We start from the raw sequence: 24,992 nt of genomic DNA, 5'->3' as shown, positions 1-24,992 counted from the left end.
TTGGTGCTGTAGCTGCCAGCCTACACCACAGCCACAGCAATGCGGGATGGGAGCAGTGTTTGCAATCTACACCGCAGCTTACAGCAACACCAGATCCTTAACCTGCTGAGCGAGGCCAGGGATTGAACACACGTCCTCACGAATACCAGTCAGATTCGATTCCGCTGTGCCACAACGGGAACTCCCCTCTGACCTTTCTTAACCTTCGTGACCCTCTGCATGAAACAGGGCATGTGAAAGTTCCCAGGCCAGGGATCAAACCCACCTGACAGCAGCAACTAAAGCTGCTGCAGCAACAAACTCTGTATCCTTGACCTGCTGTGCCACAAAGGAACTCCCAAACAGGGCTCATTTTTGCCCTTCTGGAAGGATGGGCAGGATCCTAAATATTTTGGGCGAATACGATGTGTAATGATTTTAGCGATTTAAGCAATGAGAGGTCAGGGACCTTCTGTGCTGGTCCCAGCTGGGTTTCCTGCCTGGCACAGTGTGACCAGCCTCTGCCTCTTTGTTGAAAGAACCAGTAATGGATGCACTGAGAGCTGCACACATACTCAGACTCGGGTCACACAGGAGAGGTACACCTTCCCCCAGCATGATCTGATGACCTCCAAACAAGTCAGACGTGTTTTTACAACTTTTTTTAATATATATTTTTATAAACAGGTCACGTGATAAAATAGCACAAGAAACACTTACCAAATATAAGGTTATATCTTCCGCATATACAGGAGAATGAGGTCGTTATGTACAATAAGAAAATGGTTTTAGGGGTTGGTTTTGTTTTCCTCTCTCCCCCTAATTTTTCCTCCTACAATCGTTGGAAATATCACAGCTTCAGTTGCATTAATACTTTGGACAAATGGACAGCTGCCCCTCCCCACTAGGGAGCTGTGGGGAGGAGGGGCTGCAGAAACTGGCTCCTGACCACCGCAGCCCTGGAGCCTCTGACCAGCACTCCAAGGGCAGGGAAATCTTTGGGCTGTTGAACTGTTTCTTTTCAACAGCAGCTCTCGCTCGCTCTTTCTCTCTCTCTTTCTCTCTCTCTCTCTGTCTGGCTCTCTGGAAACTGCTTACTCTCTTCCAACCAGATGGGGGGGAGGGTGTGTCCCAAGATTGGCTATGGGTGCTGGATATCCTGGGGCTCAAGGTTGGGATGGAAAGGGGTCCCAGCCCCCTCCTCAGCAATTGCCAAGATGTGCCAGCACCCCCAGGACCTCCCAGTGTCTTGGGATTGGGCAGAACACGGTGAGCCCCTGTGGGCAGGTAGAGATTTGGGAAGCTGGGGAGGGGGGCGTGGCTGGAAAGGAGCCCTCCCTCCCCCTGGGTGGTGAGGGTGTGCTGGCCACTGGAAGATCAGAGTCGCTGGCTGGGGCCCCCTTTCCAGCTTCCACCTGACAGAGACCTGCCCGGGATGGAGGGTGGTGCTGAGGGGCCCGGGCCGGGCTGGCTACAGGGCTTGTGGGGCGGGGTCCACCCAAGAAGGCTCCCAAGGCCCGGAGGCCCTGAGGCTGACTACCCGCTTCAGGTCTCTCCCGGTAGCCGCACCACCCCTGGGTTGCGGCTAATGTCGATGATTGTGTTGTCAGCTGCCAGCCCCTCTCCTAGTCCAGTTCTGCCCTAGCCGAGCCAGGACCCAAGGGCCTGAGGCCTGGGGTGGGGGTGGGGCGAGCAGGGCTGGTCTCACATGGCGGCAAGTAAGAGGCGAGGTCGCTGGGATCAGGCTGGCATGAGGTGGGGGAAGGCTGGCTGGGACTTGGGCTCCTGGGCGGGCCATGGCTTTGGCGGCGGCCTGTTTCCCCTCGCACTCCTCCGAGGGCTCCAGGCGCGGTGCAGGGGGAGATGCGGGAAGCCCAGGGGGCTCTTCCGGGCCCCTGTGTCCTGGGGGACCCAGCTCCCCTCAACCCCCTTGGGCCCTGCCCGGGTGGGGGGGCGGCGGGGAGACAGAGCGGGGTGTGGCGGGGACGGCGATCACGGCGGCCGGCTGGCGAGCTCAAAGCGCCCCCAGGACCGAGCCCCAGCCCCCCGCCCCCAGGGGGCGGGCGAACGATGGAGGCGGCTGTCGCGTTGGCGGAGGGCGGGCGTGCAGTGCGGGCGCGAGGGGCATGCACAGAGTCCCCGAGCGTGCGTGCGTGCGTGCGCGGGGCTGGCCCGCCCGCCGCCCTCCCTGCTCGGGGCGGGGCCGGGAGGAGAGCGAGGGGCCGAGGGGCGGGGAGGCCCCGCGCTACTCGACGACGAGGCAGCGGGGCAGGTGCTGCGAGAAGTACTTGAAGAGCTCGGGCGTGGCCCCGGGGCAGTTGGTCAGCTCCAGCTCCTCCAGCTCCTGCAGCTGCACCAGGCCCGACAGCCCGGTGGCGGTCAACAGAGGGCAGCCTGCGGCGGGCGGGAGAGGCGGCGGCGGCTGAGTGGGCGCGGCCCGAGTGCTCCGAGGGCTCCGAGGGCGGGGCGCGGCAGGGCTACCGGTTGCCCGGCGTTTCCGCCCTCTGACTGGGACCCGGGACACGGCGAGTCAGCCCCAGGTACGGATTGGCACAGGGCACGCGGCGGGGCTGGCGCGGTCGGGCTAGGTGGGGGTGGGTGCTCACTATGCAGGGGGGCGGGCGGAGGGGGGTCTCACCTGCCAGAGACAGGAGACGCAAACTCCTCATGGCCAGGAGGTGCTTCAGCCCGAAGTCCTGCACCTGAGCGGGAGGGCGGAGCGCGTTAACTATTTCTGTTCGAGCCCTAAGGGACCCGCACGCCTGGGGCCAGTACACAGGGGGCGGGGGGTGGTGTCTCCGCTCGCCAATGAGTCAGCGGGGGCCCTGGGGACACCACGCGTTGCGCTTACGTCGGCCAGTGCGTGTGTGGAGGGGTCCCGGATTTCCTTACAGGATCTGAGTGGGCCGGGTGCGGGTCAGCGTCCTTTCCGCGTGGCGGCTTTCCCCGCTCCCCCCCACCTCCCCTGCCTACTCCCGGGTCTCCGGAGGCGCGGAGGCCTGGTACCTGGCAGCACCATCGCAGGTAGAGGCTGCGGAGGGACGACATGGTGGACAAATAGCTGAGGCCAGTGTCCGTGATGCGTACACACCTGCGGATGCAACAGAGCCGGGCTGCCCAACCTTCAAAACACTTCGCTCCGCCCCTCCGCTTCGGCCCCGCCCTTCCCGCAGCTCCGCCCCGGCCAGGCTCCACCCCTACCTGGCCCCTTCTGGGAGGACACAGCGCCGCCCCACTCCTGTTCCGGGCGCGCGAGGCCGCCCTGTTCCTGGGCCCCGGGCTCCCCCCGCCGCATCCCACGCCTGGTCACAGGCTCGTGCACTAGCCGAGGCTCTCTGCCAAGAGATGCGGCTGGCCTCGCCTGGCCCCGGCCTCCGTGGCCCCGGGGTGGGGGACGTGCGCACCTGTCCAGCACGAGCTCCTCCAGGCGGTGCAGGTCGCAGGCCACGTACTCGAGCGCCATGTCGGTGATGCGGGGGCACCAAGAGAGGTCGAGGCTTCGGAGCTTGCGCAGGTTCTCGGCCACGAGCTCGACGCCGTCGTCGGTGACCTTGGAGCAGCCTGAGAGGCTGAGCGCCGTGAGGTTGGGCAGACTGTGCACCACGTTGACCACGCCGTGGTTGGTGATCTCCCAGCAGGAGAGCAGGCGCAGGGTGTGTGTGCTGTGGCCCTGGCGCGCCGTGAAGTAGGCCAGCGCTGTGTCTGTCACGTGGTAGGCCTGCAGGCTCAGCTCGGCCAGGTTGGGCAGCAGCTGCGAGATGGCTGCGATGGCGTCGTCGGCCACGTTGATGCAGTCGCTTACGCTCAGCGAGGTGATGCGGGCACTCAGGCTGGACCACAGGCCAGCCTCAGTGAAGTCGTTGCAGCCTGACAGCTCTAGGCGCACCACGCCCTGCATCTGCTCCAGCATCACCTGCGGGCGGGGGGGGGGGGGGGGGGGAGGGGAGTCAGGAGCCCCTCCCTCCCCACCGCGCGCAAGCCTAGCGCCGTCTCCCCAGGGGTGCCCCTCCCTGCGGGGCGGGGTCGGGATGGTAGGAGAGGGGGCGGAAGAAGCCCACTGAGGGGCAGAAGGCTGTGTTCTTGAAAGCGTAGATGGTGTAACAAGCTTTACTCTGACAAGTGCGCTTGACAGTGTGTTTGTTTTTGTTTGTTTGTTTGTTTGTTTTTTGTCTTTTTGCCATTTCTTTGGGCCGCTCCCATGGCATATGGAGGGTTCCCAGGCTAGGGGTCTAATCGGAGCTGTAGCCACTGGCCTACGCCAGAGCCACAGCAATGCGGGAACTGAGCCGCGTCTGCAACCTACACCACAGCTCACAGCAACGCCAGATCCTTAACCCACTGAGCAAGGGCAGGGACCGAACCCGCAACCTCATGGTTCCTAGTCAGGTTCGTTAACCACTGCGCCACGACGGGAACTCCTTGACAGTGTGTTTGTTACCCCTGAACAACATGATGAAAGAGGCTGGGGGGTTCCTGTCCTGTCTCAGTGCAAATGAATCTGACTGGCATCCATGAGGACGCTTCTTGGATTCCTGGCCTCGCGCAGTGGGTTAAGGATCCGGCGTTGCCATGAACTGTGGTGTGGGTCGCAGACACGGCTCGGATCCCACGTGGCTGTGGCTGTGGTGGAGGCCGGCCGGAGGCTACATCTTCGATTTGACCCCTAGCCCGGGAACCTCCGTATGCCATGGGTGTGGCCCTAAAAAAGACAAAAAAATAAAAGAGGAGGCTGGGCACAGGGGACCCGGGGGCCCTGGGCTTGGCTGGAGCAGGTGCTCAGAGCCATTGGTGTTAACGTCTTGATGATTAGAGTCCAGGTCCTGGGGAAGAGGCCGTTTGCAAAGCTGCTCCTGCGGCCTCCTCCAGCCTCCTCCCTACCCAAGGTGGGCCTTGCAGGCATGCGGGGCCTCACATTTATTGGGCTGCTTTGCTGTTGCCGTCTTGAAATTCTTAGTCATCTTTAAACAAGGGGCCTGGATTTTCGTTTTGGCCTGGGTCCCCCAAAGTGCATAGCCAGGCCTGCTCCCCCCACCCCAGAATGACCCTCCTCCGCAGGGCATCGCGCACCCCCCCCTCCCGCCGGCTGCTTTGCTGCCCGTGCTCCAGGCCCCCCACATGCTGCCTGGCCCTGCCCCCCATCCCTGCCCCTTCCGGGCCAGTGGCAGGGCGCACCTCCAGGCCAGCATCAGTGATGGTGGAGCGCTTGAGGCTCATGGCCTTGACACCTTTCTTGGAGAGGGCATAGTTGTCAATGAACTCACAGATGTCCAGGTCAGAGACGCCAACCAGGCAGAAGCCCTCGAAGCCACGTGCCGCGAAGCCCTGCAGGTTCACGAACTCCTTCTCACCTCCGGGCAGCACTGTGTACAGCTCCTTGGCGTGCAGCACGGGCGTGAGGCCGGCCCAGAACTTGGGCTGGTACAGCACACGCCTCCAGGCTTTGCACACCTGAGCCAGCACACACTTCTCGCAGGCCGAGAAGTACCAGAAGAGGCCATTGAGGATCTTTTCGTCTGTGGCCAGGGGCGGCCGCTCCGCTGGGGGCCCAGGCACTGGGGCTGAGGCTGGTCCCCCGAGGGGGAGCCCCGCCGGGGGGCACAGGCCCCCGGCCAGAGCAGCCCGGGCTGGCGGGACAGCCAGGGTGGGCGGGGGCGGCTGGCAGGGGCGGTTCTTGGCAGCTGGCGTGCCCTTGGTGATGCTGGCTGCGCCCAGGCCGTTGGGCTGGCCCGGCAGCTTCACTAGGCCGTTGCGAGGCAGGCATGGAGGCTTGGGGTCGCCGCCGACGCCCGGGCTCGACATCTTCCTCACTTGGTCTGCAGACAAGGCCCAGGGAGAGGGCGTGAGTTTGCTGCCAGGGCAGAGCCGGGCTCCTTTCCGTCCCTGCGCGCCCCCTCCCATGCCATTCCCGCAACAGGCACGATCTGAGCACAAGCCCCTCCCTCCCCGACTGAGCAGCTGCAGGAAGGCAGGGCTGCTCATGACCACGACTCTCCCTGAGCACCTGCTGTATGCACTGAGCTCAGCCTCCACCCACTCACAGAGCTTTGCGACACCTAGGGACTGTGACTCCCATGAGACGGGTGACAGAACAGAGGCGGAGGGAGACAGACTCACCCGTGACTGCTCCCTTCACCTTTGCTGCCCACCTCCAGTGCCTGCCAGGCCTGCCTCTGCTGGGCGGGGGCTGGGGAACAGGGGATTCGAGGCATTCTCTGGCCTCTCCTCCATGGGGTACCAGTGGAGTGGTCCCAGTACCCTGTCTGAGACTCGCACACCAGCCCCTGAGAGTCTCAGTGGCTGCAGGAGGTTCTGTGGCTCAGAATCTGCTCAAAGAAAGGGCAGCGTCTTCCCAGGGTGCCCACCGTGATGCCAGCACAGTGAGCCCTGCACACAGCCCATCTCTTTAGTCCTCTCAGCCCACAGAGCATGATGCTCTGAGGACTGTACCCATTGTACAGATGCAGAAATCACGGCCGAGGCAGCACGAATTGCTTGCCTGAGGTCATGGGAAATGGCGGAGCCAAGACCGGGACACAGCGCTGGCTGCGGATGACTATGTGTGGGGAGCTGCCCACCGCCTGGGGCCGAAGCCACCCCCGGTTCCCCTCCTCAGGCCTCAGAGGCTGTAAACGGCCGGCAGAGGGCACGGGGCACAGACAACCGGAGAGCGGGGGCAGCGGGCCCTCCCCGTGCCGCCATCGGTCCCACGTTCTGGTTGCCGGCCCATCCCAGGTCCCATTCGGCCGGGAAGTCATGTACACCCTGGCCACATGGCCCAGGGAGCCTGTCCCTTCTCCCGGCCTCACCCACCTCACTTGAAAGCGTGGGCAGGGACGGCGCCACCGCGCGGGACAGCGTGTGGGAAGGACTGAGAGCGGAGCTCAGCCCGCGCTGAGCCAGGCCTCCCTGAACAGAGAGGACAGGATCTCCCGGGAGGGCGGGGGGCGCTGCCCTGCCCATCCCAGCATGGCGCCCTCCACCGGCTTCCAGGCCCTGACAGGACAGCGCCTGCGGGCACTCCCTGTCTGGGGAGGGATGCATCCTGGGCTGGGCCCCAGGATCTTGCTGGGACACGCGGCCCTCGTGGCTGCCAGCTCAGCTTCGGGTCCAAAGGCCTTGCTGCCCTGGCGCCCATGAACCTCCAGGCTGGCGCTCCCCCCCGGGGCCTCCCTCCCCAGCGGGGGCTCCTGCTTACTGCCCCTCCCCTGTGGCTCAGAACCTGAGAGCAGCAGCCTCACTGTCTGACTGTCCACCGGGGTCACTGTATTTCAGCCTCACAGCGGCCTGGGCACGGGCAAGGGCGCAGGGGGAAGCACGGTTGTTTCCACCGTTTTCAGATTAGGAACCTGGGCTCACGGTTTGCCCACAGTGTGGGGCGGGGTGGCCTGACATGAGGGCTGTGCCAGAGCCCTTCAGGCCAGTGCCTGGGCGGGACCACCCTGGGAGCAGCATTCTTGTGGAGGAACAGGTGAAGCCCGTTCCCACTCCTGGCGCCAGGGCAGAGGCTGTCCGGACAGCTCCTTCCTGTGAGCTGTGCTGGGTAGAGAGGGGCACCCCCAGCCTGAGTCCCTTCTGGGTCCCCAGAGCTAGGCAGCCTGCTTCCGGCAGAAAAGGCGCGGCCGGCCTGACTCCCGGCGGCAGCACCATGGACAGCGCCACTCCCACCGCCTCCCGCCGGCTCGGAGGCCAGGCCAGGCCAGGCCGCTCCACCACGGACAGCGGCAGGGTGGGGTGCGGAGCAGGGCTGCCTGGCACACCCAGCTCAGCAGGGAGGGGCCCTGGAAGCTGGGGAGGGGGGGAAGGAGGAGACGCCCGCTCGGCTAAGATCCGGAGGAGGCGGCGGCGGAGGCGGCACCAGGGGAGAAATAACTCGAGCAGTGCCGATTTAGGTTGAAAATCCCCCAGCCTGTGACTGTGCACGTGGAGTGCCAGAGGCGGGGGGGTCACGTGTATGCCCCGGACATCTGCAGGGCTCCTTTCCCGGCCCCCACCGGAGCTCACGTTTCCACCCACAGTCCCATCCAGGGCTCAAGGTCAGCTGCCCCACGGAAGAGACCCCGGGAGCGAGAGCTGTGCCAAGCATGGCCCTTGGCAGCCTGCGGGGAGTGTCAGAGGCCGCCTGCCTGCCCTGGTCCCACACGTCCATCCTGGGCCAGAAGGCACGAGAGCTACCTGGCAGCGTGCCCAGCCCCCACTCGCCATCCTTGGCTGGAGCTGCCTTCCCACAGAGGCAGCCCTGCTGATCCCGGCCTCATCCTGGGTCTTCCTGGGCTCCAGCTGCTCCTCCTCCTCCAGCCCCCTGGATGCAGCCTGAGCCCTGGCTCTTTAGCTCAAAACCAGAGACAATGACACTTGGCCTGGGGGGTCTGGTCTTTGGGAGAAGGCTCACACGGGACATGGGTCTTCCTGCCAGTTGCTCTAGAGGTCCCTGGGGGGCTGGGACCAGGGCCCCTCTTCCTGGCTCTGGCCCCACCCACAGCCAGATGGACTGCAGGCCCTCCCACTTTCCTGATACCTGTGACTGCACCCAAGGGGGCTAGGAGGCCCTGCGGGGACCTTCCTCCCAGGATGGGGCAGAGGCAGCTAGCCTGACCACTGGGGACTACTTCCCCCTGTGGGGATAAGCACCAGGAAAAGAGGAAAAAAAGAAAGAAAGAAAAGGCGAGGTTTGCACTATTTTCAGCCTAAAGCCCTGGCATGTTATATCTCTGTTGAGTGGATTCTGGGGGATGGGTCCTCTGGGAGAGGCTGCAGGAACTCAAGGTCCTTGGGTCCTCCCCAGGGGGAGGAGGGAGATGATAGCTGCTGTGTCCTCATCAGCCCGAGCCAGAGCCGGATTAGCGTGTGGCTTGGAAGAGCGAGCCATAGCCTCTGTTTCTCCAGCAGACTCATGTGCTGCATGGGGGCCAAAGTAGACCTGGGGGACGTGATGGGGTCCTGGGGGCGCCTACGGGGCTTCGAGGCCAACAGTCTGCACATCGTCATGCTGGGGCTTCCTAAGGAGCTGCCTCTTCTGCGGGTCAGGTCACCAGGCCCCAAGACCCAGCAGGTCCACTTTCCAGCCTCACTTCTGGCCCTTTGCCAGCTCTCACCCAGCCGGGCCAGACCTCCAGTCCTGCATTCCTCCTCCCTCTGCCCTCTCTGCTTGGGCATATGCTGGTCCCCCTGCTGGATCAGGAGGCCTCCCTGCACCCCACCCCTGCCAAGTCCTCCTCTTCCACCCTTCGGGGTGAGCACCGCCCCTGCCTCTCCCTGTGGGACCCCCAGCGCTGAGCCAGGACCTCCAGAGTGTCTGCCATCACGTGGCTTATCGCCACTTTCTACCTGACTGCCTCTCCTTAGCTGGGGACTCCTTGCATGATGGCTCAGTGGCCTCTGAGTGCTTGCCGAAGGAATGAAGAAGGGCAGTCCCTTTATCAGGGTCACGCAAAAAGGGGTGCAGCTGCCAGGGGGGTGGAGGACAGTCACTGGAAGAGCTGTGGTTCAACCTGTCAGGCCTGGTTGTGACAGGCCAGTGTCCACAGGGAAGGGGAGGGTTGGTGCCAGAGACAATCAGGAGGCTCCCAAGACCCTGGGGCTTGGGTGGGCCTTGCCTTATTCAGACCTCTGGAGGGAGGGCAGCTCTGTCTCCTTTGCAGCTGGGTCCCCCCTTGAGAGCTTCAGGGTTAAGGAAGCTGGCTGGCTCTTCCCCACAGTCTGGCTGGGCCCAGGGGGAAGGGGACAGGGAGACAGGGTCCTGCTCGGCTCTTCCCAGCACAGCAACCCCCCCACCCCGCCCACTGCCGGTCTCAGCCCTTCCCACACTGTCTGAGCATAAGTGAGGACAGCAAGGCTGAGAGGAAACTTTCCGAAGCTGCGCACAGCTGAGGTTTGACCCCAAGGCCCCCGTCTCTGTCTGACTCTCAAGACTCGGGCCAGGCATGGTTGTCCAGGGGCAACGCTGGGACCCACTAGCTGGCTGCTGCCTACTTTCTCTACCGTGTTCTGCTTCAGACCTTGTGCCTTCGGGCACTGGGGCGGGGGTCTCGCCCAGCATGCTCCCTGGCATGCCCCTGCTCTCCTGCGGGCTGCGTATGGGGCACTGGGACACTTCCTCAGCTCACGCCCGGGGCGCCCCCACCCTCATGGCCCTCAGCTGCAAGGTCTCTTTCCCCCATCCCTGCCACCTACAGCTCACGCCGTGTGCCTAGGGGGCTGGCCCGGGAGGGCCCACACTGACCAGTGCCCCCTGCACACTGAGGGCTGTAGAGTCAGGTGGGCTGCGGTGACAACGGGTTGCTTGGGACTGGGGACACAGCACAGGCTGACAAACTCCATGACAAGCCCCGTGACTCAGACGCATCCACATCCGTGCCACCTTGCACATGTCCCAGAAGCCGCGCTCCCCTCCCGCCCCCAGCTCTTCCGGGGTACAGGCTGTCCCACCCATGCATGGGGGCTCTGGGAAGGGAGCACGTGGGCCTTGAGCGAGCTGAGGTGCTGCTCCAGCAGCCCAAGCCCTGTGGTCAACTCGGGGCCGCTCAGCCCCCCGAGGGACTGGGTGCCTTGGGGAGTGGCTCTGGGGCTGCAGTCCTCATTTTGGCCTCTGCTCTGAAGGACCTGAGCTCCCAGCCTAGGCCGCTTAGGGTCCTGCCTCAAACGCTGCTGGGGGGGTGGCACACAGGGTCTGCAGGCGGCCTGGCTGAGGCTCCTCCTGGGCCACCCACTTATCGCATAGAGCTTCCTTGGCCAACAGCTCCTCTCTCTCCCCAGGCCAGCCCTCTGGGAAACGGCAGCCAGCCCACCTGTAGGACAGGACGGACAGGGGCGGTGGACAGCCGGCAGTGCCAGCCAAGGACCCCCTTCCTCGACCTCTGGGTGAGCTGCCTCCCCCTCTCTGCAGTGCAGCCTCCCTGAGGCCAGGCCCAGCTCAAGTGTCCCAGCTCAAGTGTCCCAGCTCCCCCGACCTGGGGGCTCACTGGTTTCCTTCTGATCAGTGGGAGACGAGACTTGCTCAAGTGCCCTGCAAGTGGGTGTGAGCAGGAGGGTGGTATCTGACCCGTGAACGTGCCCAGCGTTAGAGATGCCCCTAGGCCTGGCCCAAGGTGAGGGGTGACAGAGGTGGCAGCAGGCACCAGGCCGATGAGTCCTGAGGACCCCCCCCCCCCAGCGCAGGCCTCCTGCGCTGCGCATGTTTGCAGCGGGCTGTGAATTCCCTTCTCCCAGAGCTCGTGGTCCAGCCCCATGGCCACCTCCTGCCGGGCCAACGGGTCTCCATCGGGCCTCTGCCCTGGCCTGCGGGACCCCAGACCTCTCAGGGTCCTCACCCAGCCTAGGCCTTCTTCTTCAAGGCTGCTCTCCAGTAGCCCCCAAGGAGCCTGCTGGGAGAGAGGTCTTGAGCTGACCCTGACCTGGCCAGTGGGCCCTGGGAGGCAGCAGGTGAAGCGGCCTCAGCCATCTGCTACCTCCACGGACGGAAGGCTTCCTTGGAGAGGCCAGGAGGGGCTGGGGGAGTAGCCACGGGGCTGTGGGCTCCCTGAGGCTCCAGCGACGAGGCCATCTCTCCTTCCGGGGTCCTGGCTGGGGGACTCTCCCCACCCACTCACACCCCCGGAAGAACAGGACTCACCCAGCCCATCTCAGGTGCCCAGTCCTCCTCCCGGGGCCCTTCAGCCTTGGCCAGGGCCCGACTGCTCCTCCAAAAGCAGGCCCATGGCCAGCCCCCTCCCTTCCCCACATCCTGCCATCCAGGGGCAGGTCAGGACCGGGCCACAGGTTCACAGGCTCCTCCTGGAGTGTAACTGTATCCAACACCTGCCTCACAAGCCCCTGTGGTGCTCATGGTGCGGGGATGGGGAGCAGAGGGCTCCAGGACCTCACCCAGGCAGCCCAGCTGGGGGCCTGCCATTCGGCTTCCACAGGGGGACCCCACAGTCAGGTGGCACCGACCCACAGCCTTGGTCCAGTTGCCATGGGGATCGGGGCTCCACCAGGCCAGCCACTGGGCCGAAGGGCTGTGGGAAGGCCTGGCAGGGCTGGAGGCCCAGCTGCAGCAGCCAGGGAAGGGGCTGCGGTTACGTAACGTAAGCCCTTCGGAGGAGGCGGCAGCAGTACTGTCCCGAGCCCCCTCCCCGCCTCCTCCTCTTTGTGGCCTCCCGGGTGTTGTGGCCTGGCCCCCTCCCCGCCCTATAGCCTGGCCCGGCACACACACCTTACCTCGGCCCGGGCTCCTGGCTCATGCCACGCTGTCCGCCGGCCGTCCTCCCGTCATGGGGAGCCCGGCATGGGCACCGGCAAAGCGGGGAGGCGGCCGAGGTGCTGGCCTGGCCCGCAGGGCCCGGCCGCTCCCCGCGCCCCGCGCCCCGGCCTGGCCGGCCCCTTCGGCCGCGCCCCGAGAGGAGCTCCCCGGTGGGAGAGGATCGGCTGCCCCGAGCCTCCCACCGGGGAGGCTGAGGCTGTGCCCAGATAAATAAGGCCGCTTTGCAGGGAGCCGGCGGGCGCCTCCTCCCTCCCCTCGCCCTCCTCCCCGCGCTCCTCCTCCGCCCTCCTCCCTGCGCTCCTCCGCGGCCGCCGGCGGCGCCGCGCGCGCCCCCCGCCCGGCCTTACGCGCCGCGCCCTCGCGCGCTCCCGGCGCCAGTAGCCAATCGGGTGGGCGAGCCCGGGTGGGGGCGCCGAGGATGCCGAGCCCCGCCCCGCCGCGCCCTCCGGCGCGCTCCCGCCGCGGCGCCCGCGGGCACGCGCCAGCCTGCACGCCCCCGGGTGCCCCTCGCCACGGGCGCCCGCACAATAACAAACCCGGGCGCACGGCGAGGAGGGGCAGAGAGGGGACAGGAGAGCCGCGGAGGGCGGGACAGGGAGGGGGGCGGGGGAAGGGCTGGGCGCCCGGAGCGAGAGCGGGCCTGGAGCGAGCGAGCGCTGCCTGTGCGGAGCGGTGGGCACCCTGGTTCCTGCAGAGCCAAGAGGACTCCCGGGCCTGACCCTCCCCCTCCCGGCCCCCCCGCTGCCGAGCGGGCGGCCAGGCCCCCCTTAACGGCCCTGGCATCTCCCGCGCCCCTGCGGGAGGACTGGCCCGGGAACCTCCCTCCGTGGCACGCCCGCGGAGCCTAGAAACAAGTGACCAGTTGGTTATTTCAGAGTGACGAGTGCGACGAAAAGTCCAAGAGGGCCACTTGATGGTGACCCTCGAGGGTGGCGGCAGTCGTGAGGCTACCGAGGACATGACACTTGAGCTGAGCCCCCCAAGGATGAGAGGACAGAGGAAGCTGTCCGGGAAGGGGGCGGCGCCAAAGGTCCTGAGGAGCCCCGCGGGTTCCTCCTGGAATGGACTGGAGGCCCCGGTGGTGGCGGCTTTGTAGGGACAGGCTGGGAGGGAGGGTGGGGTGCGGCGTGGCGGGAGGGTCTGGAGAGCTCCGTCTGGCCTCCCAGCAGGCTCAGGGCAGAGGACAGAGGCTAATAGTGGCCCATCCTGGGGTCCCCTGGGAGCAGAGATGGCAGAGGAGCCAGGTGTGGGGAGCGCTAAGTGGGGTCTTCCCGTCAGGGAGCGCGTCTCAAGGCTGAGGCGGCTGCCCTGAGAGTCTTAATGGAACCTGAAAGCAGCTCGTGTTTGCGACGTTTTGACGGGAAGAGGGGCCCAGTGGGGGTGGGGGGGCTGGACCCCGTCTGTGGACCGTGCCCTGACGGGTAGGCAGGGTTTCCCTTTGCACCTTTCGGGGCGCTTGCTCCTCAGCAGGTGCCGGGGCCCCAAGGCAGAGGGCAAGTCGTGCTCTCAAAGGGACCAGAGGGGCCGCCTGCCTTGGGAGAATATGCGTGAAGAGCGCTTGCTCGGGGGATGGGAAACGCGCTGGGGGGCCTCTGGGACACCTGGGAGCCCCGCTTGCCTCTTCCCCTCTGCCCCCAGCTGTCCTCCCAGGTGCCGAGGCGCCACTTCAGAGTGCAGATGCCGACCCTGTGCTCCCAGGGCTCCCCCCTCTCTGCTACAGCCTGCAAAGCCCCGAGTCTCTGGCACTGCCGGCCCACAGCCTTGCCCTGCGCCTGTCCCCTGTCCCCTGGCCCCTGCACCCCTTGCTCCTGGAGCTGCAGCCATGCTAGCCACCCTCTAGAGTCAGGAGGGGGCCATGTCCCTCTCCTGGAATAGTCCATCTCTTGGAGTCCCCTTCACCCGGAGCCCCCTCACCTGAAGTGCCCTCTCACCTGAGGCACCCCCTCACCTGGAGCATCCCCTTGACTGGATGCCAAGTCAGGGGGGCGGTCTCCCCAGTCCAGGCAGCTGGGGGTTTCCAGCCCTGGGGACCTGAGGAGGCGGGGACCAAAGGCTGCTGGCGCCTCCGGTCCCGAGACCTTGCAGAGCTAGAGGGGAGGGAGCTGCTGCCACAGCCGGGGATGCGGCTGCTTCCATCGCGTCACCCCTCCTGGCTCTTGAGGCCTGGGGCAGTGGCTCTGAAATTCCCGGGGGCTCCTCACAGGAGGTCCTCAGGCCTTTCTTGGGAGGTTCTGGGGTGATACGAGTGCCCTCAAGCCCCACACATGCCTGGGCCCAAATCCTCCCTCCTTGGGTGGGGCCTCAGACAAGTCGTTCCCCTCCTGGAAAATGAGCCTGGTGTCCAAGGGGTTGTCCTGAAGGTCCTAGCGCAGGACTTCCCATCGTGGCGCAGTGAAAACGAATCCGACTAGGAACAATGAAGTAGCGAGTTCGATCCCTGGCCTCGCTCAGTGGGTTAAGGATCTGGCGTTGCCATGAGCTGTGATGTAGGTCGCAGATGCGGCTCCAATCCTGCGATGCTGCGGCTGTGGGGTACGCCGGTAGCTGCAGCTCCAATTGGATCCCTAGCCTGGGAACCTGCATATACCGCAGATATGGCCCTAAAAAATACAAAAAAAAAAAAAAAAAAAAGATGCTGTTGTAGCACAGGGGTGAGAGCCCCGTGCCCCTAGGGATTAGGCTCGGAAGCTTCCTGCTTCCTACAGATGGACCCTGTACCCCTCGATGCTTCTGCTTCTGCAGGAGCCCCAAGAGCGCCCGGGACCATGTCCATGTGGGGCAGGCTGGTCACGGGTGTGAGAACCTCGCAGCGTGGGGTGGCCGGGCAGCCGTGGGTGGTGGGCAGTGGGCAGCCGGCTTCTCTGCTGCTTCCACCTTCGGCTCCCTGCCTTCCCTCCTCTGGGACCCAGGCCCCACTCACCAGGGGCAGGGAGGGGCGGAAGGGCCAGGGCTGAGGATGACTCAGGGCCCAGCTGTTGCCACAGCAACCCTGTTGCCTAGCAATGGCGGTCTCCCAGTGACGGTCGTCTCCTAGCAATGGGATATTTTCCCAGGTCCTGGCTGGAGCCTGCTAGTTATTTTTAGCTCAACTGCAAATCAATCTGCAGCTGCATTTTTGGCTCCTGGAGAAGATGCAAGGTGGGGGGGGGGCAGGTGGATTTCTCATCAAAGGGAGGGAACTTGGGCTCCTAGGCAGGGAGGCCAGATTCCGTCTGGGGGTGGGGGCGGTACAGGTGAAGGGAAGCAGAGGTTGCTCAGGTTGCCCAGAAGAGTTGGCGGAGATGGCCGTCTCCCTGATGGGGTTTCTAGGAGGGCTGGCGCTCCAGCTCCCCGAGGCGCCCTAGGTCAGGAGCACTCCAGGCCAGTGTTCATGGTGGGCACCATTGGGGCATGTCACTGGGCGGCCCAGGTTCTGGCAGCTTCCTGGCATCCCTTGGCTCTCAGTTGTGGGAACTGCCCCCATCATCCCCTGTCCGCAGCCTGTCTAAGGGGTGCAGCACCCTGCGCTGGGCCAGCTGGAGCAGCACATTCCAGAGGCCCGGGCTGCATGGGTCCAGGTGGCCTCCGCTCAGCCCACGTTCTCCCTCCGAGTGCTTTTGCTGAAACGGGAGCCTGTGTGGGAGGTCTCGGGCGACTGGGAGAATTCGACCCTCTTTCTGGGCTCTCTCATCCTTTCCTCAGAGCTTTGCTCCCTGTCCCATCAAAGCCAAGCCCTGCCTCCCAGTGGCCACCCTTCTGGGCCCTGGTTTGCCCTAAGCTCCTGCCAAACCTGGGGCCCTCTCCCATCCCTCGGCCCCTACCAGCCTCCCCTGCCTTTGTGCTGCTCCCCCGGGCCCTGGGCTGGCCCAGCAGCGCCTTGGTCATGCCATGCGTGCTCCTGGGGTGAGGGGGCAGGCTCTTCTGGGTCTGCTCCAGTCCCCCCGCCAGGACCTAGGTTTTGAGTGACGATGAAGAGAGGCCCATTTGGGGGGTCAGGGCACTGCGGGTCTGGAGCTGGGGGCACGCGAAGGAGGCTCCAAATTGAGCACAGAAGAAAAAAGGAGTTCCCGTTGTGGCGCCGCGGAAACGAATCCGAGGAGGAACCCTGAGGTTGCAGGTTTGATCCCCGGCCTCGCTCAGTGGGTTAAGGACCCGGCGTTGCCGTGAGCTGTGGTGTGAGTCGCAGACACAGCTCGGATCCCGTGTTGCTGTGGCTGTGTGTAGGCTGGCAGCTGAAGCTCCAATGAGACCCCTAGCCTGGGAACCTCCCTATGCCACAGGTGCGGCCCTCAAAAGCAAAAACAAGAACAAATTGAGCACAGACCTCGTGGGGAGGGTCACCTGAGGTTTGGGGTGTCATCCCTCAAATTCACCAAGATTTACCAAGCTCCTGTGGCACGTCTGCTCCCGCACGCACGGCAGTGGGGGCTGAGCAGGGCCTTCTGGTCTCTCTGTCTTGGGGGCAGCAGACTTCCGATGGCTGATGACACTGGTTGCCTGGGTGGGGCCAGGAGCTGTGAGGAGAAGCAGCCCCTGTCTGGTCTTCTGCAGGGTCCCTTGGAGCAGCAGCTGGGGCAGGAGGCAGGAGAAGCCTGGTGTTGAGCGGCCAGCTCAGGCCAGACATATGTCCATTCCAGACCAGGTCACCGTCCAGGGACCGCTTCCAGGCACCTGTGGGTACTGGCCTATCCTCCGGGGGAGGGGGAGGGGGTGGGGGAGGCCCGGGAGCTGGAGGCCCCAGGCTGACTGAGGCTGAGGCTGACTCCTCACACTGGCACCAGAGGGCGCCTGGAGCAAGGCCATCCCGGCCCTAGTGACCTGCTAGAAATGGACCTGCCGTCTCGTCAAGGGCAGCTGTGGCAGCTGGGGTGCCCTCTCCCTTCTACTGGACCCTCTTTTGTCTCCTCTGTGCCCAGGGCCAGGTCCCGTGTAACCCCTTCTATTTTTTTTTTTTTTTTTTTTTTGCTTTTTAGGGCCGCACCTGAGGCATATGGAGGTTCTCAGGCTAGGGGTCAAATTGGAGGTGCAGCTGCCAGCCTACACCACAGCCACAGCCACGTGGGATCCGAGCCATGTCTCCAAACTTCGCCACATCTCTCAGCAACACTGGATCCCCGGCCCAGGGAACGAGGTCAGGGATCGAACCTGCATCCTCATGGATACTAATTGGATTTGTTTCTGCTGCACCACAATGGGAACGCCTAAATTTTTTTTTTTTAATGTCTTTTTAGGACCACACCCGTGGCATATGGAGGTTCCCAGGCTAGGGGTCCAATCAGAGCTGTAGCCGCCAGCCTACACCACAGCCACAGCCACGCAGGATCGGAGCTGCATCTGCAACCTACACCGAAGCTCATGGCAATGCCGGATCCTCAACCCGTTGAGTGAGGCCAGGGATGGAACCTGCAACCTCATGGTTCCTAGTCGGATTCGTTAACTACTGAGCCACAACGGGAACTCTGTGGAACGCCCTAAACTTTTTAATTGGGTAAAATATGCATAAAACTTAGCATCTTACCCATCGCTAAGTCTGCGGGAGTCTTATGCACGTTCGCGCTGCTGTATAGTTGTCACCACCATCTCCCCGGAACATTTTCATCTGAAACCCTGTCCCCTGTCCCCATCAAGCACTAACTCCCTGTTCCCTGGCTACGGGCAACCTTCCATCTACTTTCTCTCTGTGAATTTGGCTCTTTTAGGTATTTCATATGAGTACGGTCTTATCACACTTGTCCTTTTATGAGGTTGTCAAATTCCCAGAAGTCACCTCAGAGGATACTCGAGGAAGATGGAAAGCCGCTTTGTCACACCGGCGGGTCCCCGGGGAATCGCTTCCCAATCACGGATCCCGAGCAGAAAGGGGGAGATGCATTTACAGGGCTTGCTTCCATGTCTAATGTGCTACATGAACCTATAGTTACATGCAGGGTCCAGGGAGATGTACAGCGGCACAGAAGGCCTTGTATTGTGACTTTAAGGATTAACCTCGAGTACAATCTAGCTATTGTTGGATTTCTTTAGAACAGTCGGGCCCGGAGTTTCTCAAGTCCTACTGACTTTGTTTTTCTCAGAGCCCTCGTATGAATCACCTTTAGTTCACTGAGATGGACGGAGGCAGCAAAATGGCTTCGCTCTTGTCAAGCCCCCGTTCCCTTCTCCACACGCCGCCAATGACTGGCTTATGTCTCTGAACCTAATGACCTCTAGGTTGTTTTGCTTTTCTTTGACCACAGTGAGCAGTGGCTTGATGTGGGATCTCAGTTTCCAGACCAAGGATTGAACTCAAGCCACAGCGGTGAAAGCACCAATATCTAAACACTAGACTGCCAGGGACTGCCCCAGAATTTCCTTTTTTTTTTTTTTTCTTTTTCTTGGTCTTTTTAGGGCTGCACCTGCAGCATATGGAGATTTCCAGGCTAGGGGTCCAGTTGGAGCTGTTGCTGCCAGCCACAGCCACAGCCATGCCAGGTCCGAGCCTCGTCTGTGACCTACACCACAGCTCACGGCCATGCCAGATCCTTAACCCACTGAGTGAGGCCAGGGATCGAACCCGCAACCTCATGGTTCCTAGTCGGATTTGTTTCTGATGCGCCATGACAGGAACTCCCAGAATTTCCTTTTTAAGGCGGAATCATATTCCACGGTGTGGACGGACCCTGTTTTGCTTATCCATCATCTGTCAGCGGATACTTGGGTTGTGTCCACCTTTTGGCCCTCACGGTAGGTGGTTCTCACCCCACCTTGCCCAGGGCAAGAAGCCAGCCGCGGGCTGCAGCTATCTTGCCCTTCTTTGGCCTGGAAGGGCCCTGGGGTGAGGGGTGGGGTGGGGTGGGTTCGCTCACTCTGGCAGCAGCTCCACTGTCCATCTTTGCCCTTGGTGCCATCTGCCTACGTCTTCTGCTGGCCCAGAGCAGCAGAAGAGCTGGGGTCAGGGGACAGTGGGGTAAAGATTTCCCACAAACAGATGGCATAGTCTATGTTGGCCAAAGCTCTCAGGGACCCCAGGAGTTCCAGGTATACCCCTGGGGTCCTGGGTTTGTGCCTAAGGCCTCTGTAGTCCAACCCCAGGGTTTCACCAGGCTGATGGGGGCCCGGCCACTCGGTCCACACCTCAGGGCCTTTGCCAAGGCTGTTTGTTCCTCCCCTGTGCCAGGCATTCTTGCTGTCCCCCCCGCCACCGACCCCCCACTCCCTCCCTGTTGATACTGGAGGCTTCCTCTATGACCGTTGGCTCCATTTCAGCTTGCCCTGCCCTGCTGGGGGCCTGATTCTGGGGCTGGGCTCTCACCCCTGTCCTTGCTCCTGCTCTTCTGTGGGGCCGGCTCGCCCAGCGCCTGGAGCCTGGCTCCCCACCCCACCCAGGAGCAACTGCGGGGCTTGTGGGGAGCCCCCAGGGCAGCTTGGGGATGGGAGCCCAGGTTTCACTCTGGGAGAGAGCCACTCACATAACCCTCCTCCCAGTCCCAGGGGTACCATCTCCACCCGGGCCTAGGAAGGCCCTGCAAGGTGAGACTGGGGCAGGGCAGGTGGGACGCCGGAGGCAACACGGACTACTTCGGACCGCAGAGCCCCCTCCCCAGAGCCTCCGGGGCCTCAGGCTGGTCCTCTCACCCTCAAGAGCGCCGCTGCGATTGGCGGAAAGTTCTGGAGCCGCGCTGGGATTGGCCGCCTGGCCCGCTCCGCGCCCCCCGCCCCCGGCTGCTTCCAGGCGCCCGGCGGGGTGCTCGGCCGGCCGGCGGGCCGGCGGGCGCGGGAGGTGGGGGCTGCGCGGGGCCTGCGGGTGGGTCCCTGCGGGTGGGTCCCCGCGCGCCATGGCGCCCCCTGCGCTACTCTGCGCGCTCTACGGCGGCGTCGTGGCCGTGGCCGTGGGCGCCGGCTACTCGGAGGAGCGCTGCAGCTGGAGGGGCAGGTACAGTCCCACTGGAAGCCCGCGCGGGCTGATCCCCTGGGGCTGTGCGGGCCCCTGGGGAGGAGGCTGCGGGCTCTGTCGCCTGCCCCTTGGGATGGGGGCGACCCGATTCGGCACCGAAACCTTGACCCTTCCCTTCTCGAGTCCTGGAACACTGGGCTTCAGGTCCCCCCGCTTTGTGGACTCATGCTGGTGGCTGGGGGAGAGGGCTGGCCGGGTCGGGATGCGGGCCGCCTGTCTCACTGCCGCCCATCCCGTCCGCAGCGGCCTGACCCAGGAGCCCGGCAGCGTGGGGCAGCTCGCCCGGCTGGGGCGCTTCGCCTCACCCTGGGCGGCTCCGACCCTGGCGCGCGGCCCGGCATCGCCTGCCTGCTGCCGGCGCGGCCCTTCGAAGGCGCCCAAGTCTTCGCGGAGCGGGTGGGAGGCGCGCTGGAGCTGCGGCTGGCGGAGGGCTCGGGCCCGGCCGGGAGCAGGTGCGTGCGCTGGGGTCCCCGCGAGCTCCGGGTCCTCTTCCTGCAGGCCACCCCGCAACCCGACATTAGCCGCGGCGTGGCCTCCTTCCGCTTCCAGCTGCGGGAGGACGGGCGTCCAGAGCTGCCTCCCCAGGCCCACAGTCGTGGCACAGATGGTGAGTGCAGGTCTGGGTGGGGACGCGTGGGAGTCCTGGAGTCGCATCCTGGCCCCGCTGGGTGGGAACCTGCCTGTCCTCCCCCTTCTCAGAGGGGTAAAGTGAAGAGCCTGTCAAAGGCATATGGTTAGATGGTGGCCGGCTGGCAGGCGGGCGCGAGTGGCAGTCCTTCCAAACCTTTCCGTTTAGAGTGGGCAGGGGCAGAGTCCCGGAAGGGGAGGCCAGGCAGGACCACCAGGGCCCGGGGTCCCTGAGGGGTGGGGGAGGAGACGACGGCCAGAGCTGTCCAGGGCTCCCTGGCCCAGTGGTGACCTCCCTTCCCTCCCCCAGCCCAGTACAGCAGAGGCCCACTGTGAGCCCCGTCACCTTGGAGACCCGGCCTGCCTTCCCACAGGGCCCCAGGCCCAGCTCTTTGCTCTCCTGGAGCTTGGAGCCTGACCCTACAGGGGATGGGGGGGCTCTCCGCTCAGCCCCCTGACCCCAGAGCCCACATAGCCTCCAGCCACGCAGGCTGGACTGATGTCTTTGGCCCCAAGAGGCAGCTTTGGGTGACTAGACGTTACCACCGGACGCCACCTGTGAGATGAGTGTGCGGGCTGCACCCAGACACTTGGACTCCGGGTCAGTGGGTCCCTGCACCTGCCTGCCGCGCACAGCCCCCAGGCCCACGTCTACCTGTGTGTGTCGTGCAGTGTCACCCTAAGTACAGGGTGTTCTCATGGTGGGCACACATGCTCCCTGAGACCCCACGTTGCCATCAGGCCATGTGGGGGCTCTGCTAGCTTGTTCTCTTCCTCCTGGGTCCTGCCGGGGCCCTTGGGGAGTCTAGGAGAGGACAGGGCCTCCACTCCCAACCTCCCTGCCTGTAGGTGCCTGCAGACCCTGCAGTGACCCCGAGCTCCTCCTGCACCAGTGACTTTGGTGAGTATTCCTGCTGTGGGGAAGCCTGGGGCCTGCCTCTTCCTGAACGCTGCTGGCCAACCTGTGTCCCCACAGCGATCCATGGAACCATCCACAGGGTGGCCCACAACGCAGAGCTGCAGGAGTCCGTTATCACTGTGGTCGCTGCCCGTGTCCTCCACCAGGCGCTGCCGCTGTTCCGAGTGGGGGGCCCTGGGGGCCGGGCGCAGGCCTCCCTTCGCACCCCGCTGCGCTGCGGCGTCTGTCCTGGTCCTGGCACCTTCCTCTTCATGGGCTGGAGCCGCTTTGGGGAGGCCTGGCTGGGCTGCACACCCCGCTTCCAGGAATTCCTCCGTGCCTACGCAGCTGCCCACGCGGCTGCCCAGTCTGGCCGCCTCCAACCCTTCCAGGTGGTGCTGGACTGAAGGGCCTGGAAGCAGGGCACTGGGGAGGGGCCGGTAGGAGGGTGGGGCGTGGTACCAGCCGCTTCCGAGGTAGTAGCCGTGGCCAATGACAGCACTGACTGCTTAGCCAGCACACGGCCCAGCCCGCCTCACTGCACTTGACTCTCCGCAGTCCTGGGCCTGCTCCTGCCTTGCAGAGCCGGAGGCTGAGGTTCAGGGGCGGTGGTGTCACGTCTAATACCCCTCAGCCTACACCCTGGTGAGGGGCTGCTTCTGGGCGGGGGGACATACAGGGACCCCTCCTCACGTGAACCCTGTGGCTCTTCTGCCCCTGCTCCCAATGCCAGTGGTGGAAAAGGGGCGTGACCTCCCGCTGAGGTGGGTGTGGGCCCTTGCGGGGGCAGGCAGGCAGCACCACGCCCAACCTGAGAGGAAGGGGCCTCTGACTTTCCTGTGCCACCTGCCTCACCCCCCTCACCCCTAGGAGAAGAATGGGCCCCTCTGCCCCCAGGCCCCTGCCATGTGCCCAGCATCCCGACATCTGTGGGGGTCTCTCCTGCGGGGTCCTGTTTGTTTCCTGCTTCCCGGGGGCAGGGGACACAGTGGGGCCTCCAAGGACCGCCCCCACCTTCCTCCTTCCCCCTCAGCCTCAGACACACATAGGGCCAGCGAGTTCTGGTCAAGGCTGCCAGCCCCGAGGCTAAAAGGATCCAGGATGGCTGTGGATGCCAGACTACCAAACCCAGCACGAACAGACTCTGCTGACCTGGCCCCACAGCTCCTGGGAAAGGGCCATGGCGCAAGTCTGGGGGGACGCTAGAGCTGAGTCCCAGAAATAGCTGAAATAGCTTCTCATCTCCACTTGGCAGCCCTCGCTGGGGAAGGAGCATCTTTCAGGTGGGATCTGAGACTAAGAGAGGAACAAGTCTGGGCAGGACCCTCCTCCAGTGGGGGCGTTTCCATGGGATGGGCTGTCTGCAGATGCATTTGCGTGGGGGACCCCTCCTCTCACCTGGACCGGCCACCTGCAGTGGGGGGCTGGTGAGTGTTGTGGGCGGGAGCAGTCACCCTGCATGGCAGGCTCCCCTGGGTGCCTCCCACCTGCTGTGTTCCTTGTTCTCACCTCTGCAAGCTCGAGCTCGCAACCCTGGATTGCTCAGGGCTCAGGCACGAGACCTCTCTTCTCCGTGGCCATTCTGACATCCCCTCATCAGAGCTGGGCCAGCCTCCTGGCTCTAAGTACTGCCAAGGTGCCAACGGCCACACAGACTTCTCTCCTGGACTGCAGACCCTTATACCCCTGCTCCCCAGGGCGCCTTAATAAAGACCAGAGGAGAAGGTGAGAGTTCTCTCCTGTCCCCCATCTCCAGAGGTTTGCACTTTCTAGGCAGGCCCCGGGGCCTCCCCTCCAGAGCTGACAAGCACCTCATTCTTGACTCCTGTCCTGCTTCTCTGGCCAGCTCCCCACAACTTCTTGTGTGGACAGAGGCCCACGGCCACACCCAGCGGTCACCGTGGACTGCCCCTGGGACCACCTGTCCATGAAAATATGGGGCAGCTGGCCTCTCGTCACCTGCCCTTTAAGGAGCAGAAAGAGCAGAGGTGGGTGTGGCCAACAGGACCAGGAGCTTCACGACAGCGACAGCCCCGAAAGCCCCCGGGGGAAGGATGTAGGCTGGGGCTATGGGAGCAGGTGCCTGTGGGGTACGTGCTCGTGCCCACTGCCCAGAGGCAAGGGGCAGAGTATGGATGTGAAGGTGAGGGCCTTGTGGGTGTGCCCACTGGGGAGTCTGGGTTATTCAGTCAGCCAGCATTTACTGAGTTTCTTGGGGTACCGTGTGCTGCTCTAGGCGCCAGGAGTAATTTGAGGAACAGAAGAGATAAGAATGGGATGCTGTAAGCACTCCCCCGGCCGTAGTAGAGCCCAGTGTCAGCCAGGAAGGAGGCCAAAGGTTCTGAGATGGGGCAGGGGGCAGCCCTCCTCCTCTCTGGGGCACTGGGTTTTCCTGCCTTTAATGGCTGGAGGCAGCTGGGGCCAAGTGCCGGCAGGCATGTGCAGCAGCCCGCTCTTGGGGGTGGGAGCACTAATCTGCGGGCCCACATTGTCTGAAGTGGCCTCTGTCCCCTCTGGCACTCCTGAAGATGCCTGAGGAGCCAGGCAAGGGCCTCTGTGCAATCAAGTCTCTGCCAGTCAAGGCTGTTTGGCCTCAGGATGGAGGAGGTCCTGCCTCTGTCCCCCCACTTGCCTCCCCCATTCCCAGGCTTTGCCAGGTCACCTCCAGGAACTCCATCTTGTGATGTCTTTATCTAGAAAGTGGTCTCTCCAGCTCGTGGGGCTTTTCCTCCCATCCCCATGGCTGGGCCAGCTGCCAGAGGGCCCCTCACATCCGGCTCCTCTCCCATCTCAGAGAGTCAACATCTGTCTTCTCGGTTCTGCTAAATACCTCCTGCTCGACTCCCACCGCCCCCGCAGACCCCAGCGCAGCTTGCGTTTCCTGCTAAACGCCCTTAGCCGTGGGAGGGTCCTGGTGGCCTCCCCGGCAACTGTTCCTGGGCTTGGCTGGCTGGCTGGCTATCACCCCGGAGAGTCCTTCATCCCCTGGCTGACCGCCGCCGGTGGGCTCCAGCCTCATCGCACGTGCGTCCACTGCCAAGCAGCGGGATCCGCAGCCCCGCTTCCCTCGGGCGTCTCCCCGCGGTGGGATGTGCGACCCAGGGGTCCACGGCGCCCAGGACAGGCCCGCAGCAACCGTCTGCGCAGTGGGCCAACGCGGCTCAGTGCCGCGGACTACGGGCAGCCCGCCTTGCCGTCCGAACCCGCGAGGGCCGACCCTGACCCCAGGGATCCGCGGCCCGGAACCTGCAAGACCGGGTCTCGACCTGAGCGGAGCAGAACGCGAACGGACCGCGGCGCAGGCTCCGCAGGCCGCTTCCGGCGTCTGGCCACGAAGCCGC

General features: G+C 64.1%; 2 protein-coding genes across 4 annotated transcripts; one reads left to right on the top strand and one right to left on the bottom strand.

Moving 5' to 3' along the window:
* Positions 1-626: 626 nt before the first annotated feature.
* Positions 627-12,417, bottom strand: FBXL16 (F-box and leucine rich repeat protein 16). Of its 3 annotated transcripts, none has more exons than XM_021086882.2 (6): positions 12,175-12,417; positions 5,152-5,792; positions 3,384-3,892; positions 2,986-3,070; positions 2,618-2,681; positions 627-2,373 (listed from the first exon to the last, which is right to left on the bottom strand). In XM_021086882.2, the coding sequence occupies exons 2-6, from the start codon at positions 5,776-5,778 to the stop codon at positions 2,225-2,227; spliced, it is 1,434 nt and encodes a 477-aa protein (XP_020942541.1). In that variant the 5' UTR covers positions 5,779-5,792; positions 12,175-12,417; the 3' UTR covers positions 627-2,224. The 3 variants fall into 3 exon arrangements, with proteins under 3 accessions (XP_020942541.1, XP_084874281.1, XP_084874282.1); XM_085018155.1 differs by having other exon boundaries at positions 2,088-2,487; XM_085018156.1 differs by having other exon boundaries at positions 2,088-2,487; positions 12,170-12,300.
* Positions 12,418-20,007: 7,590 nt separating this feature from the next.
* Positions 20,008-22,199, top strand: METRN (meteorin, glial cell differentiation regulator). The gene is given in 6 exon segments (XM_085018184.1): positions 20,008-20,105; positions 20,370-20,404; positions 20,407-20,733; positions 21,603-21,636; positions 21,638-21,654; positions 21,730-22,199. Coding segments are annotated over 6 exon segments (840 nt in total). The 3' UTR covers positions 22,059-22,199.
* The last annotated feature ends 2,793 nt before the right edge of the window (positions 22,200-24,992 follow it).

Source organism: Sus scrofa, chromosome 3, assembly GCF_054392235.1.
Source record: "Sus scrofa isolate SSC_HxYL_T2T_F1_AM1 chromosome 3, Sscrofa_HxYL_maternal_Yorkshire_Landrace_v2.0, whole genome shotgun sequence".
Taxonomy (NCBI): Eukaryota; Metazoa; Chordata; class Mammalia; order Artiodactyla; family Suidae; genus Sus; species Sus scrofa.
This window is presented reverse-complemented; position numbering and strand designations above follow the sequence as displayed.

Coding starts and splice junctions, on each gene's coding strand:
- FBXL16 (XM_085018155.1), bottom strand. CDS start 5,778: ATGTCGAGCCCGGGCGTCGGCGGCGACCCCAAGCCTCCATGCCTGCCT. Junction 3,071..3,383: donor GAGGAGCTCGTGCTGGACAG/GTGCGCACGTCC, acceptor TTGCATCCGCAG/GTGTGTACGCATCACGGACA. Junction 2,682..2,985: donor ACCTGCGATGGTGCTGCCAG/GTACCAGGCCTC, acceptor CCTCCCGCTCAG/GTGCAGGACTTCGGGCTGAA.